This window comes from Erithacus rubecula, assembly GCF_903797595.1.
Source record: "Erithacus rubecula genome assembly, chromosome: 13".
NCBI lineage: Eukaryota > Metazoa > Chordata > Aves > Passeriformes > Muscicapidae > Erithacus > Erithacus rubecula.
In genome coordinates, this window is record NC_136665.1 from 9,018,159 (window position 1) to 9,032,213 (window position 14,055).

The 14,055-nt window shown below is 51.1% G+C and overlaps 1 protein-coding gene across 3 annotated transcripts in view; it reads left to right on the forward strand.

The window, feature by feature from the left end:
- The first annotated feature begins 862 nt into the window (after positions 1 to 862).
- The window catches only part of NCKIPSD (NCK interacting protein with SH3 domain), a 53,353-nt gene continuing 40,160 nt past the window's right edge, over positions 863 to 14,055 (forward strand). For 2 of the 3 annotated variants that reach the window (XM_079317040.1, XM_079317042.1), the window contains exon 1: positions 3,627 to 3,876. In XM_079317040.1, coding sequence (XP_079173166.1) covers positions 3,706 to 3,876 — 171 coding nt within the window. In that variant the 5' untranslated portion in view covers positions 3,627 to 3,705. Of the gene's footprint in view, positions 1,412 to 3,626; positions 3,877 to 14,055 lie in introns of those variants that run through there. The other variant, XM_079317041.1, reaches the window with a different exon arrangement.

Here is a 14,055-nt window from a genome sequence, read left to right on the forward strand (position 1 = left end):
TGCTTGGAGACAGATGTGAGCCAGCAGCGTCCTTTACCCGGCAGCCCTGAGGCTGGAAGGACAGCGTGGGGAGCCCAGGGACTGGGCTCTCGCTGCCAAGCACCTTACCCCAGTGCCCCACTTCCTTCTGAATGCCTTCTGTGTGGCTGTTGGGCTGGTGGCATAGAAGGTGGCATTGTCCTGAGCCGTTGTTCCCGCAGCATTGCGCTGGAGCCTGCGGAGCTGCCCCGGCTGGCAGAGCTGGGAAGGGGCCCGGCCGGCCCACAGAGTGCGCGGGCTGGCAAGGAGCTCTTGAGGAACGGACCCAGCAGAGTTTCACAAAGAACAGCGAGCTGTTGTGTGAAGCCAAAGAGTTTGTTTTCCTGAAGAGAAGCTACAGGGCAGGCTGGGCTGTGCGCTGCTCTCCCTGTAATCTGCAGCGCCTCAATCTTTCCCGCAGCATCCCCCGGGCCCCCCTCCACCATCCCTCAACTCTCCCGACCTTCTGTCTTCTTCGTTTCTAGGAAGTGCAGCTGCTGGCAGGCACTGGCTGCTCCTTCCTCCAGCCGCAGGAGGGGTCTGGGCCCCAGCCAGCCCCGGCTTTGTGCAGGACGCGTTGCGCAAGGAGCCCTGCGGGCACCTCGGCCCCGCAGGCAGGCGGAACAGAGCGCTCCCAGAGCCACCCACAGCCCCGGCAGCTTCGGCTCCTCCACGTGCTGTGGGGAAGCGGTCGCCAAAAGAGCAGCCCCCCGCGGGTGTTTTGGGGCTCAGCGCGGATCACTGTGTTCCTTGCAAGGGGCACGAGCAGGGCTTGCTCCCGCCGGGCGGAGAGTCTGTCCCGGCTTGCTGGCAGGCAGCACTGCTCTGGGGGCTTCTCCTGTAAGGGAGCAGATGTAGCTGGAGAGGTGAGATCTTCTGGAAGCTGCACTGATGTATGCAATTGAGGGGTCCTATCTACAGCCTTTTAATGACGTTTTCCAGGAGGTAGTGTCATCAGGACACTGGGAAACAGGGATATATCCAAGAAGGATTCCAGCACCTGGCCATCCTGGCCACGGACACCCCCAGGCCCCGCAGGACGCACTGAAGACACTGGCCCCGGAGCTGTGGGCCCGGGGTCCTCACAAAACCTCACATTTCTATGACTTTTCACCCAGAGAGGACTGTTGGGAATGCAATAATATTTGTATACCTAAAAGTAGAGCGATTGATCCCACTGCTGTTTTGCAACGTGTTGACGAGCAGACGGTGCAGAATTATATAAGTGTATGTGGATCTGGCAAGTTTGTGTTCCAATCATATGAGCGCTGTTGTGCAACGCTTCCCCTCCGCAGCTCCGGAGGAAAACAGGAGTGTGGGGGCTGCTACGCATGCACTGAGCCCTTCAGGGCTTACAGTCATCCCAGTTCCCAAGGCTCTGAGGGCAAGGGATCTAAGTATTATTTCCCGAGGTCTCAAGTTCAGCTTTAAAAGTCACCTGCAAGTGACGCAGCAGGATCCTTGCTCGTTGCTGCTCCCTGTCCAATATAAATCACCTGGAACTTGCAATTCAAAGCTGATTCCTCAGCAGCAGGAATTTGTCCTGGGCTCTGCATTCTACCGAGATGCAGGAGGATTTGCAGGGGCCTTTACAGAGGAAATCGTTCCCAGATGCTGTCTGGCAGAGCTGGGATACTGTGCTAAGCAGAGGAAGAGACTGGGGTGCTGCTGCTGCTGCTGTGCATGTGGGAGGTGGGTGGTGGGTGCCTGCATCCCCCTCAGCTGCCTCTGCCTGCCAGCACAGCCTGTGCTGCCTAGTTCGCGGAAACAAAACGCTGTTATTCCAGCACAAACAGCTGGGCTTGTGCCAGGGAGTGGCCAGGGCTCACCTGGAGTGGGGACACAGCGGCAGGGTGAACACTGCAGCCAGACCCAGCAGGTGGCAGGCAAGCAAAGAACCCTGTTCCTGTGGGATACAGGTGGTATCAAGAATAATGACTCCACAAGTGGGAAGGTTTTCTCTCCTGCAGTGATAATCCCTGGCTGCCCATCCCTTGCCCATTGTCATACTGTTCCCAACTGGGCATATGGAAGGGACCTTGACCAGGCAGGAAGTTGCAGACCTGAAAGGCTCCTGAAGTTTTCAGCCCCAATGACATCTCACAGTTCCCAATCAAAGCACCCCACTGTTTTTGCAGCCTGAGTGTGCCCAGCTTCGGCTCACCGCAGTGATTCCGGTACCCGCCGCAGTGGGGGAGTCTAGGCAACAGCTCACTCCCACTCCATCCTCCATCCCTGCGTAACCAGCATCAGCCAGAATTACCTGAGTGCCAGTGCTGGGAAAACTGGGTGCCTGGGTGGGCTGTGCTGAGAGCAGGCAGGGGTTGTGGCCCTGCAAGCCTGGTTTTCACTGTATTACCACCAGTTGGATTTGGTTGTGAATGGTTTCTGGGTGAATTAAACTCCCCTGTAACTGCAAGAGGGGATCTTGGACTGTTCCATCTCTGCATCCCTGCGACCTGGCAGGGTAGCAGGGGAGGGCAGGATGGGTGAGAGGTGTCTTTGTGGTGGGCTGCGTCACCAGGATCAGCCAAAAGTGTCTGACTGCCAGTGCTGGGAAAACTGGGGGCCTGAGTGGGTCAGTTCTGGGAGTTGGTGCTGTGGGTCAGTCCTGTGGGTCAGTCCCATGGGTCAGTTTTGTGGGTCAGTTCTGGAGGTCAGTCCCATGGGTCAGTTCTGTGTGTTGGTACCGTTGGTCAGTTCCATTGGTCAGTGCCATGGGTCAGTCCCGTTGGTCGGTCCCATTGGTCGATCCCGTTGATCGATACCGTTGGTTGGGACTGTGGGTTGGGACTGTGGGTCGGTACCGTTGGTCAGTCCTGTGGGTCGGTACCATGGATTGGTCCAGTGGGTCATTCCCATTGGTCGGTAGTGTAGGTTGGTGCCGTTGGTCGGTGCCGTGGCTCAGTCCCGTGGCTCGGTCCCATGGCTCAGTACAGTAGATCGGTACCGTGGGTCAGTCCCGTGGCTCGGCACCGCAGATCGGTACCGTGGGTCAGTCTCGAGGGTAGATCGGTACCGTGGGTCAGTCCCGTGGGTCAGTCCTGTGGCTCGGTCCCGTGGCTCGGTACAGTAGACCAGTACCGTGGCTTGGTCCCATAGACCGGTCCCGTGGCTCGGTACAGTAGACCGGTACCGTGGGTCAGTCCCGTGGCTCGGTCCCATAGACCGGTCCCGTGGCTCGGTACAGTAGATCGGTACCGTGGGTCAGTCCCGTGGCTCGGTACAGTAGACCGGTACCGTGGCTCGGTACCGTGGCTCGGTCCCGTGGCTCGGTACAGTAGACCGGTGCCGTGGCTCAGTACCGTAGATCGGTACCGTGGCTCGGTACCGTGGCTCGGTCCCGTGGCTCGGTACAGTAGACCGGTGCCGTGGCTCAGTACCGTGGCTCGGTACCGTGGCTCGGTCCCGTGGCTCGGTACAGTAGACCGGTACCGTAGCTCGGTGCTGTCGCTGCTCTGCGGGCCGCTGGCGCCCCCTGGCGGCGCAGCGGCCTGTCCGGCGGCACGGGGGCAGCGGCGCCGCCGCGCCGGCAGGGGGCGGCACCGCGCGGGGGGCGGGGCGCGGCGGGTCGGCGGGGGGCGGGGCTGAGCGGGGGCGGGGCCGGGCCGGGCCGGGCCGGCGGGCGGGCGGGCGGGCGGAGGTGCCGGTGCTGGTGCTGCTGGTGCCGGTGCCGGTGCCGCCGCCATGTACCGGGCCCTGTACAGCTTCCGCTCGGCCGAGCCCAACTCGCTGCCCTTCGCTGCCGGAGAGACCTTTCTGCTGCTGGAGCGCAGCAACCAGCACTGGTGGCTCGTCACCCGCGCCGGCTCCGGCGAGACGGGCTACGCGCCGGCCTCCTACCTCCAGCGGCTGCAGGTGGGCCGGGCCGGGCCGGGCCGGGCCGGGCGGGCGGGGGCGGCTCTGCCGGGGGTCCCGGGGTTTGGCGGCTCTGCCCCGGCCCCTCGCGGGCTGCGGGGCTGTCCCGGCTGTCCCAGGTGGGTTTGTGCCCGGCGGTGGCAGAGCGCAGCCCGATGCTCGGAGCAGCTGCCCCTGCCCTGAGCAGCCCAGCCCCAGCCGGGCCGGTCCCTCGCGTGTCCTGTGTGGGAGCCGCTGGCCCGGCTGGGGAACAATCGGGTGTGCGGTTTCTGTGGCCGTGGTGCCGCTGCAGCGTCTTGGGCAGAGGGAACGGTCCGGACACCGTGCGGGGTGTCCCCTGGCTGCAGGGAGGCAGGAGCCGTCTCCTGTGCTGCTCCTGTGCGGAGCACCAGCCCTGCGATTCAGGGACCACGGGACAGCTCGGCAGGCCCATCCTGGGGAAGGGGGCTGGGAATGGATCCCCGTCTCCAGCGCCTCAAAGTCTGGCGGGCTGTTCACTCCTGCAGAACTGGGAGAGGATGATGGGAAAATCCCTGGGAGATGCTGAGGGGGATTATTCTCCCCGGAGTAAACATGATTACAGGTAAACTGGAATCTCCCGGCCAGCAGCCCAGTGGTTGGTGTGAGTTAGTGGCACTCCTATGGCCATCTCTGTGCTGGCTGTTCAGCCTGGGGGCTCTGTGTGTCTGGTACCCCCACACTAAGAGGATGGTGAGGAGTGATTGTCCTTCCACTAACACACCATGACACCCACAGCACACCCCTGCTGTCCTGGGGGCTGGGAGGAGCCGTGGCAGCTGCCTGCGCTGGCAGCACTTACAACCAGATTGGTGATATTGGGAATTACAGAAGGTCTGAGCACCTGCCGTGACCCTGACTGGGGTCAGAGGATGGAGCACACCTTTTGCTGCTGGGCTGTGAGCACTGTGCCCATGCAGGTGTCATGGGAAGGAGGTAGCATGTGGCCTGTACAGTGCAGGGGCTGCTTAGTGGAGGCTTCTGAGGGAAAACATGGCTTCTAAAATTAAAGCAGGCATTTCGTATAGAACTTATTCATGGGGGCTTTTGTACTTTTGGGCCTTGGGATAGCTGTGGGACCTGGATGCTGAAGACTCTTGGCATCAGTGAATGGGTAACTGCATAATCACATGCAGAAATGCATGTGAATGTTACAAATGGGCCTTTTGGTGTCTGTCTGAAAATGGTGACAACCCCCGTTATTTTAGTGTGCTGCTGCTGCTCCTTCAGATGCCATTGAATTTCTGATTAGCAGCAACTCAGGCTGTAAGTAAGTGTGGGTGTGGGCTTTGCAGAACACTCCAGTGACACAAACATTAAGAGGAGAGTGTGTATGTGTATTAGGGCAACACCAGGTCCCTTTGATGGCCACTTGGTCCATCCATCCTGTGTAGCTGGGGCTCTTCTGCAGCTTGGCAGGATGACCTGATGGAAGGGGACATCTTGTGCATCAATAAGCCCTTAATAAGCTATTTACAGGAGCTATTTAGTTACAGAGCAAAGACCTTATTAACTGCTAGATTTTAAAACCCCTCAGTGGCATAGCTCCAGGTTGCTGCTCATGAGTTTCCTCTCTGCAGTCTCATACTTCATTTGCTTGTGTGGCATGACGTCTTCTCACTGCTGTGGGTGCTGGAGCCTTCTCCTAGGCTGCTCACTCATACCAATTTTTCTTGCAGTTACCTTGCTAGTATGCATCTTACAGAAGAAGTGTTTATTCTATGACTTTGCATTCATTTCTAACATTATCTTTTGCTACAGCCTCAATATGGTCTTGCAGCCTGCCAGGCTAACTCCTGACATGTTAGTGATGCTGATATTAAAGCAGCATTGCTGGTGGCTTTGTGAGCATTCCCTCTAGTTCAGCTGTAACTTTCCCAAATACCTTTAGACCTTGTTGCCGGATACAGAGTCTTCCCTGCATCTGCTCATCTGTGTTTTGGCTATTAAATCACCAGCACCTGAATTTGTTGATGATGTGTGAAGCAGCAGGATCTAATTTGCTTCTCTGCAGTCATCCTGCATGTCTGTGACTGACTTTCTGTTGTTGCATCCTACCAGCTCTGAAGAGCTGATGTGAAGTCAAAATATGTGTTTATTCATGGCAGAAAGCATCTGCTCTGTGAGAGTGTGCTTGAGACTGTTTGCTCAATGTCCAGGAGGAGTGCAAACAATCTTTTACCCCGTTTTTATTTAATAGGGGCACTGAGACCAATTAGTGACAGTGGTTTGGGAGGCAGTTAATGCTGTCCCAATCACAGCAGGGAGAAAACACCTCTAATGATCAGTGTTAGCAGGGAGAGAGAGTGGCCAACAGGAGTCACCATTGTAAAGGTAAGCTTGGCCTTCCTTAGCAGTGCAGTTAGGTTCCAGGTGAACAATAGGTTGAGAACAGTCACAGCAACCTGCTGAAAGATGCTCACAGGGGAGGTTTGGGCTGCTGTTGCTGCTGAGCACTATTAGGAGCTGTAGTTTCTATCTGAGCTCCTCTTGCATTTCAGGGTTTTTTTACCTCAGCTTTCATAGATATGGGATATTGATGCTATGATTTCTACAAAGAAAAAAAATAGCTCCCAGTTATTATCTAATGCTTATTTTTGTCTGATGTCTTTTTGCAGGATTTTGTACTGAAATCCTTGTGGCTCAGTGTTGCTGTTAAAGGCGAGTTAGTTGTAGCGAGGCAAAAATCTCTACCAACCAATCCTTCCTAGAATGCCCCTAAGAAACAAGTTGGGGCCCAGCCAGAGCACCAGAAGGTACAGATGATGTGAAGTTAATTCGAGTCAATTAGAAATGCCCAACTTCAGCTGATATTCTTGCTGATTTTGCTCTTCTGTACTTCCCTTTTAGCTCCTGTTTGGGTTATTAAGAGTCATTTCAAGCGAGTGCCATTCTGGAGATAGATGCTGAGGCATCAATAGCAAGAGGGAAGGATTGGGCTGTGCTGCTGAATGGGGCAGCTTGTGGATGGCACACAGAGAGAGTTGCTTGTTGAAACTGTGGCCTCACGTGTGGCTTAGCCCTGGCTCTGCATGCCTGTGGTGGAGATCTTGGGAGGCCATGACACCAGCAGGCATGACAGTGCCCAGCAAAGTCAGGTACTCAGGGGCTGTGGGTGCTGCTGCCAGACAAGTGACGTGTACCTAGCACTGTGCTGGTGACAGCACGAGGGCAGTTGCCTCCAGCTACTGGTGGAGGAAGAAATGTGCTGATATCTAATGCCAGGTGGGTACTGCTGCAGCAAAACTGTCTGCTCGAGTGCCAGAACTTCCTATTGAACAGCAAGGTGCCCGTCAGCATGAGGCTGGTCTTTTGTCTCCAGCTGTGTGCTGATGCTTAAGTGATGTATGAATGGCAGAAAAATATGGAGATTAAAATGAAGCTTAGGATGTCCTCTGGAGTCAGACAGTCACTCCAGCAGATAGGCTTTTCAAAGCTTTATGTGGAGCTGTAAAAGATTCAATTTGGACAGCTTGCTTAGGCACAGGAGGTTCACTCAGTGTCAGGAAGGGACAAATGCCAAGTCTAGCAAATAATAAGGTTCCTTTCTGTGGAATAAATAGCTCTATGTTGCTATTATTATGATGGAACCTGGAATTTTGTAATGGGAATGTGGAGCTGTTCCAGCTCTGGGTGAAGATTTCAGGCTGTAGCACAGCAGCACCAGGACACAGAGGGAGTGGCTGTCCTGGAGGATGCTGAGCTGTGGGTGACACTTGGCCTGCCAGGAAAGCTCTGGCAGGACTGGGGCTGGCCATGGTTTGCTCCTGCTGTGGGACCCACAGACCCAGGGCTGCTTCAGCTCTCAGCTTCACTGGGCACCACAACTGATCTTACCTTGTCTCATGTCTGCACTGACCCAGGCTGCATTCCCTGTCAATGAAAGTGTTAACATGGGAGGGGAATGGCAGCTTTAAAATGCTGTATTGGTAAATGTCAGGGTTGCAAAAATAAGTGCTAAGTCGCAGGGAGATGTTTCCTGATGAGGTGGGAATGGTTTAGCCTGCTGGCTCTTACAAATCAGCTGCTCATCTGTATTAAGCCCTTAGGAAACAACTTTGAAATTATTATTATCATAATTTTCAAAGTTACCTTAAATTTATTTGGAATAACTGAAAACTTGTTTGTAATGTGGATTTTGAGTCTCTGTTCATGCATTCACATTGTACCTCTGAAGAAGCAAGGAAAGGTCTGGGTGCAGAGGTGTGCATGCTGATGGCCAAAAAGCTTTGGCCTGTCTGGTGAGAAGATGGAGCCAAGCAAAGAGTAGCATTTTGAGGATGCTTTAGATGGCTGTTTGCTGTATCTTTTTCTACAAGAATAAACAGACGTGATAAAAATAAGAGACTGCTTTGTGCAGCCTAGCAACAACTTAAAATTCTCCTGCAGCACGAGCAAGTGCATAGCAGCAGAGTACAGGTAGTCCCAACCAGGCAGGCACAGGAGTGGTGTGTCATCTCCCCAGCTGCAAAGAAGTCAGGTTTCTGTGAGGGAGTGAAATTTGAACACTCTCTGTTTGCCCAAAGCGTTCTGTCCTATTTCTTGTGGTAGCATTGACCTGGGTTCAGGACTGGAATTGTGGTCCAGAGTGAGGTAGCTGCCTTTCCTTGCAGACCAGGGCATGCCAGGGCTCAGAGTTTGGGTCTCACTGCTCATGGCCACTCCTCCAGCCCAAGTCCACATCCTACACCTGGCCCTGCTGTCCAGCCTTCCCCTAAGCTGCCTCTGCTCTTGTCAGCCCCACTCTCAGTTAATTCAGTTCACTGGAAAACTTCTCTTTAATCGTGTTGCTTCTCTGCCAGGATCACACGTGCATTGGTTCAGGGATGGAGCAGCATGTGCCAAGGCTGCTGCTGTGTGGGATCACAGCTCAGGTACTGTCAAACCTTCCACACTGCCATGGAGACAAGGATGGCTGTGGAACACAGAATCATAGAATAGCTTGTGTTGGGAGGGACGTTAAAGATCATTGAGTTCCAGCTCCCCAGTTGGTTGCACACTGTCAGTCACAGAAGGGTTTGGGTTGGAAGGGACCTCTGGAGATGATCCAGTCCAATGCCCTGCCAAGGTAGGGCTACCTGGAGCAGGTGACACAGGAACATGTCCAGGTGGGCTTGAATGTCTCCAGAGAGGGAGATACTACAACCTCCATGGGCTTGCTGGAAACTGAGTTTTAGCAAATGTTGTTTGCTTTAAGAGTTTCTCCCTCCATCTGCTTAAAATCCAGCTTTAAACTTGGTGCTCCTGGCCCTTGGCTGAGTTGCTGCCATTGCTCCTGGAGAGGTGGTGTTTGTACACACTGTTGTATGGACTGTCCCCTGCACTGGGGCCTGCAGCGTTATTTGTCATCTGCTGCAGGTTTGACAGAGCTTTCAATGGGCGTGTGAGCTTAATTGCAATACTCACACAGATCCTGAGTAAGTGCTTAAGCTAAAAATAAAGTTTTATTTTGGAGAATAAGCAGCTGGTAGCACTTTGCAGCTGAGGCTGCGTTTCTTGACACATGCAAGAAACTGAAAGAACGAAGCAATTTTCTCTGGGCTCTCACCATAGCAGCGATGCTGTTGTATCAGAGCTGCTCATGCTTTGAGATGAAGTTTTATTCTTGAGACTAAATTACACAGTCAGGGGAATTATAACCATTTTTAATTACTGTAGCTAAACAGTTGAAATTTTAGCCGGAAGTTCTACAATCTTTCACTGTCCAGAATGATTAAAGTAGAGCTACAGTAATGATCTTTAGTCTTGGCTGTGAAGAGATGTTCTTCTCATTTTTACTCCAATTAAAAATAATTAGGCTTTTTGATAGCAGATAAAATTTGTCTTTGTGGCCTGGACACCACGTGTGAGCAGCATAGGTGGTGTGGTCTTATCACTCCTGTGTCATGGGTGGAGTGACACTGGTGGATGCATGGATGGCTCAGTTGGGCTGGAATATTAACCCTGTTTCAGAGATGAATAACTCTGGAGGTTGCTTTGGTGAGAAGTGAGCAGGCAGTAGGAGCATGTCTGAGAGTCCATATCCACTCTTGAGCAATGTGGCTGCAGCTGTCTTTGCCTTGCAGGCAGGGCAGGGTGTGGGGGCAGACTAGAAAGAAAGAATGTGCCATTTTCTTCCCAGCCTTTGAAGAGATACTTGCCCAGAGCAGACAGACACAGATTGGTTCCCAATTTCCCTGTGGGGTCACAGTATCTGCCAGGTCATTTGCTACCCTGCTTTCTAGAGCAGGGGTGCAGTGCAGTGAGCATTTCAGGGTGTTGCACAGTTGATCACCTGCTGTTACCTTGCAATTTTACTGATCAAATCTGTGATTTTTTTTTTTTTTTTTTTTTTTTTTGGCGTATTGTATAGTTTTTGAATGCTTTTCATCAGGAGAAGATACCTAGACTTTCTTTCCTTGTTTACATCTGGATGATGAGCTTGTTATTGCAAAGGGAAGAACTGCCAGCTTTGAACTAGGAACATCCTGCTCTGTTTGCAGGATGCATCACTTCTCACAATCCCACTCTTGTATTTCCTTTGAGGATTTCCAGCATCCCATCAGGTGAACTTTTATTAGAAAAAACAACAAACTCAAACCACAAAAAAACAAAGGAGGAGATACTTGTATTGAAAGAAATATGAAGCCAATAAACCAGAAAGTTCATGGAAATTGATTTTCTTGTGATTGTTGCTCGGTGTGAAGTACAGAGGGAGCAAGACACTGAAGAGCAGAGAGGAATTCATGTTGCTTGTCCTTGGAGAAAAATGAGCTGTTAGTGATGATGGGAAAATAGTGTGAAGAGTCCTACTCCTTGCAAGAGAAGAGTAACCTCCATGCTTGGGGCAGCCTGTATCATGGTCACTGGTGACCTAAGAAAATCCCTTGCAAGGCCTTGGGTGTATTAATGCCCATGGGGAAGGTCAAATCCCACGGTGTAATGTGGGTATTTACATCTGTCAGTGGTTGAAACATGAAAAACAGCTGAACCTGTCTGTTGAGAACAGCTCTGCTTCTGAACCATAAACAGCCTCCTTTTTATTCTGTTCCTTTTGTATTTCAGGTGTACATAAAAACAAACAGAGTTTATAAGAGCATCCCAGATTTACTCCCTCATGAACAATTTAAACTTTGTCATTCCTAGACAGGATTGTGTATTCAGTGTGTGAGCTGTCAGCCTGGGTACTGGAAGAAGGACAAATTTCAGGAGGGTTTTATAAGGAGGGAAGTACAAGCAGTCTTAGTATGCAACTATAGCATTAGATGGTCTGCAAGAAGATTAGACTTCACAGGTACTAACATTATGCATAGCCACTGCCATAACCAAAATTTTTCAAGCCACAAGTTCTAACAGAGCTCTGTGTGCAGAGATTTTAAAATTAAAATGCATGTGCATGGTGTTTCTTCCCGAGACAAAACTTAAACTTAAATGAGGCTTTCACCTCAGCCATATCAGTAAGAGTTGGCTCAATTTATTTCACTAAAGAAGTGCATTTGTGTGCAGGCTTGCAGTGGCTGTGAGGGCTGGAAGTGTTTGGTGTTGGACTGGGGAATCAGCTGGTCCTGCAGGGCTGGTGATCTCTGCCTCCCAGAGCTGCTGTTGCTGTGTGTGCAGGCTGCTCTGTGATGGGTGCCAGCTCCTGGTGGGAAGGAGGTCTTGTTTCCAGGGCTCCAGGGAGAAGTGGGTGCTGGCACTCTTGGAGGACCTCAGTTTGTGCTTTTTCTGTGAGCTGGCACCTGAATCTGAAAAATCCTTGTTGTATTTAGAGGAAAAATTCTCATTTGGAATGGCAGTCCAATGGAAATCCTTTCTGTGGACCCTGACTGACCTCATTGCCTCAGGTCTGAGTCACAGCAGGAACTGTGGGTCCTGGTCCTGCTTCTGGAAGAACATCACTTTGCTTCCCCTGCCAGTGGCTCAGAAATCAGATTTTGACCTTTAAAAGAGGGTCTTGTCAAACCTAATTTGTCTTGACTCTTATCACATGGCAAAACCTTTGATTTTAAAACCAGGATTTTGAAGCTTGTCATGTGAGAAGCAGAACAGAGGACACGATTCATGACTGCATCTGTTTGTCTGTGCTCCCCTTCAGCCACCACTGCCTTCTCACCACAGGGATATTGAGCACTGTTCTGGGGAAAGCTCCATCTGTGCTAATGGGCAAATAGAGTTGTCCAAAAGACAACTTGGAAGAAGAGGCCCAGCTTCATGGGAGATCACCTGTGTTCTTGCCCTGCAATGCAGAGCTTGTGTGGCAGAGCTGTTTGCTTCCCTTTCAAGGGAACAAAGAACTAAAACTTGTCCTCTTTTAGCATGAGACTTAGGCAAGAAGGGGAAGTAAGGTTTTTAGAGTGAGGTCCATTGGTTTGTTTTTCCTGGTTATTTGCTTGCCTGTTGAAGTTGTTTAGAAGTTGTCACTCTTTCCTCCTTGGAAGCTGTTTGGTTCTTATGAAGCCCATATTTTTCCTGCTGTCCATCTAAAAGGGCAGTGTCACCCAGCTCCAAGTGCAGTGACCTCATTCCTCTCACTCAGGCTGCCTTTCATGTTAGTGGGATGTGCTTTTGAGTAGGGATCTCCTGTCATGCCAGTGGAGGGGGGGACACCATCTGTGCTGCTTTGTCCCCTGTCGCTGCTCAGGCTAGGGTGGTGTGTGTGAAAGTGGTCTGCAAGGTGCTGATTTTTTCTGTATCTGGAAATGCCACCATAGGCTGATATTTTAGGTTGCTCAGCTGCTCAAGAGTTATAATTAAAATTTTTTTTTAAATAAATCAAGCTGTTGGACTAGGCATGCTAGATAATTCCAGGCTGTGAGTCGTTTCTTCGAAATCACTAGTTTCAAGTTCAGATTAGATCTTTTCTAAGTTATAGCTATTAATTATTTCTAGGGGCTTTTTGTAGTACAAGTAGGGACAGTGCCTTGTAGTACAGAAACCTTTAGGCAGGCCTCAACTCCAAACCTTCTATTATATTGAACAAAAACCAAAGGGTTGAGGGAGTAGATGAGGCAAGAGCTGCAAAGATAGGCACTCACCCACAAGGAGGCAGGAGCTGCTGAGATGATGTCTTGATGAAAAGGTCTTTGAATGCCTATCCCTGAGGTTTGTGCTGGGGCCATACCTCCTCAGCTGCTGATGTAGCTGGGGTGTCATCTCCCACTGCTCCTGCTGCCTGATCCCCCTGCACTGCCCTTGAGCTTACTGGCTAGGAGGCTGAGCTCAGCCTCTGAGCTTCATCCTCTTTATCTGGAGGTGAGAAGAAAGCCTTGATGGACCACACAGGTGCCTTTCACCCACCTGCACCTGGGGGATGGAAGTGGTTGGACAGGTTTTTGGGGCAGAAGGCTCTATGTCAGCAGAGTTCAGTTGGTGTCTGTGTGGTGCAGTGAGAACCAAGGCAGCTCCTGTGGAAACCAGATGGCCTCCTAGAGACATCAAGTTGAAGCTCTTCACTGAGCAGACAAATGCAAACCTCCACAGCCTCTGAATCTGATGTGGTGACAATTCCTTTTTGTGTAAACTACGTGAATTCTGTGCCTTTCCAGATTTCCTTTTTCCTTTTCCTGAGGAAAGGATGTGTGTTTGCAGGGGGATGGAGGGACCATGGCTTGAACAACAATTTGCATCCTTGCAAGTGACCTGCCAGAAGGCAGGTCCATGGGCCCTTCCCCTCTATGTTCAGGCTTAGCTGTCCCTGGGGAATATTTGGGGAGAAACTCAAGTATCAGGAAATTCCACATTTTTAGCATGTTAAAAGAATAATTGCATGAAATTCCAGCACCTCAAGTAAGAATGATGATCATAAAAAATTCATTAGCTACTTACTGCGGAAGCTTAGGGACTTCTCTGAGCCTGCCCAAATCAAAGTGTTTATACATTAAGACTTTTTCCATTCAACAGCAAAAAAACAATGTCCCTTGATGTGCCAAGTTCTAAGTAATGAAGTTTTTTGCCCTAGAATCACCTTTATTGACTTAAACTGTAAAGTGCATCCTCTTTAGTTTGTTGTTTTTTTGTTTTTTTAATTGATTTTGTGTATCTGTCTTCCATTAGCTTGATGACAAGAGATAGCAGCAGCAGCATGGAAATAATTGTGCAGTTATTATCAAGGGACCTGCACAGTATAATTTTTTATATCAGGGATGGAAAGAAACCCCTCCAACATCCAGTTTTGGGAAGCAT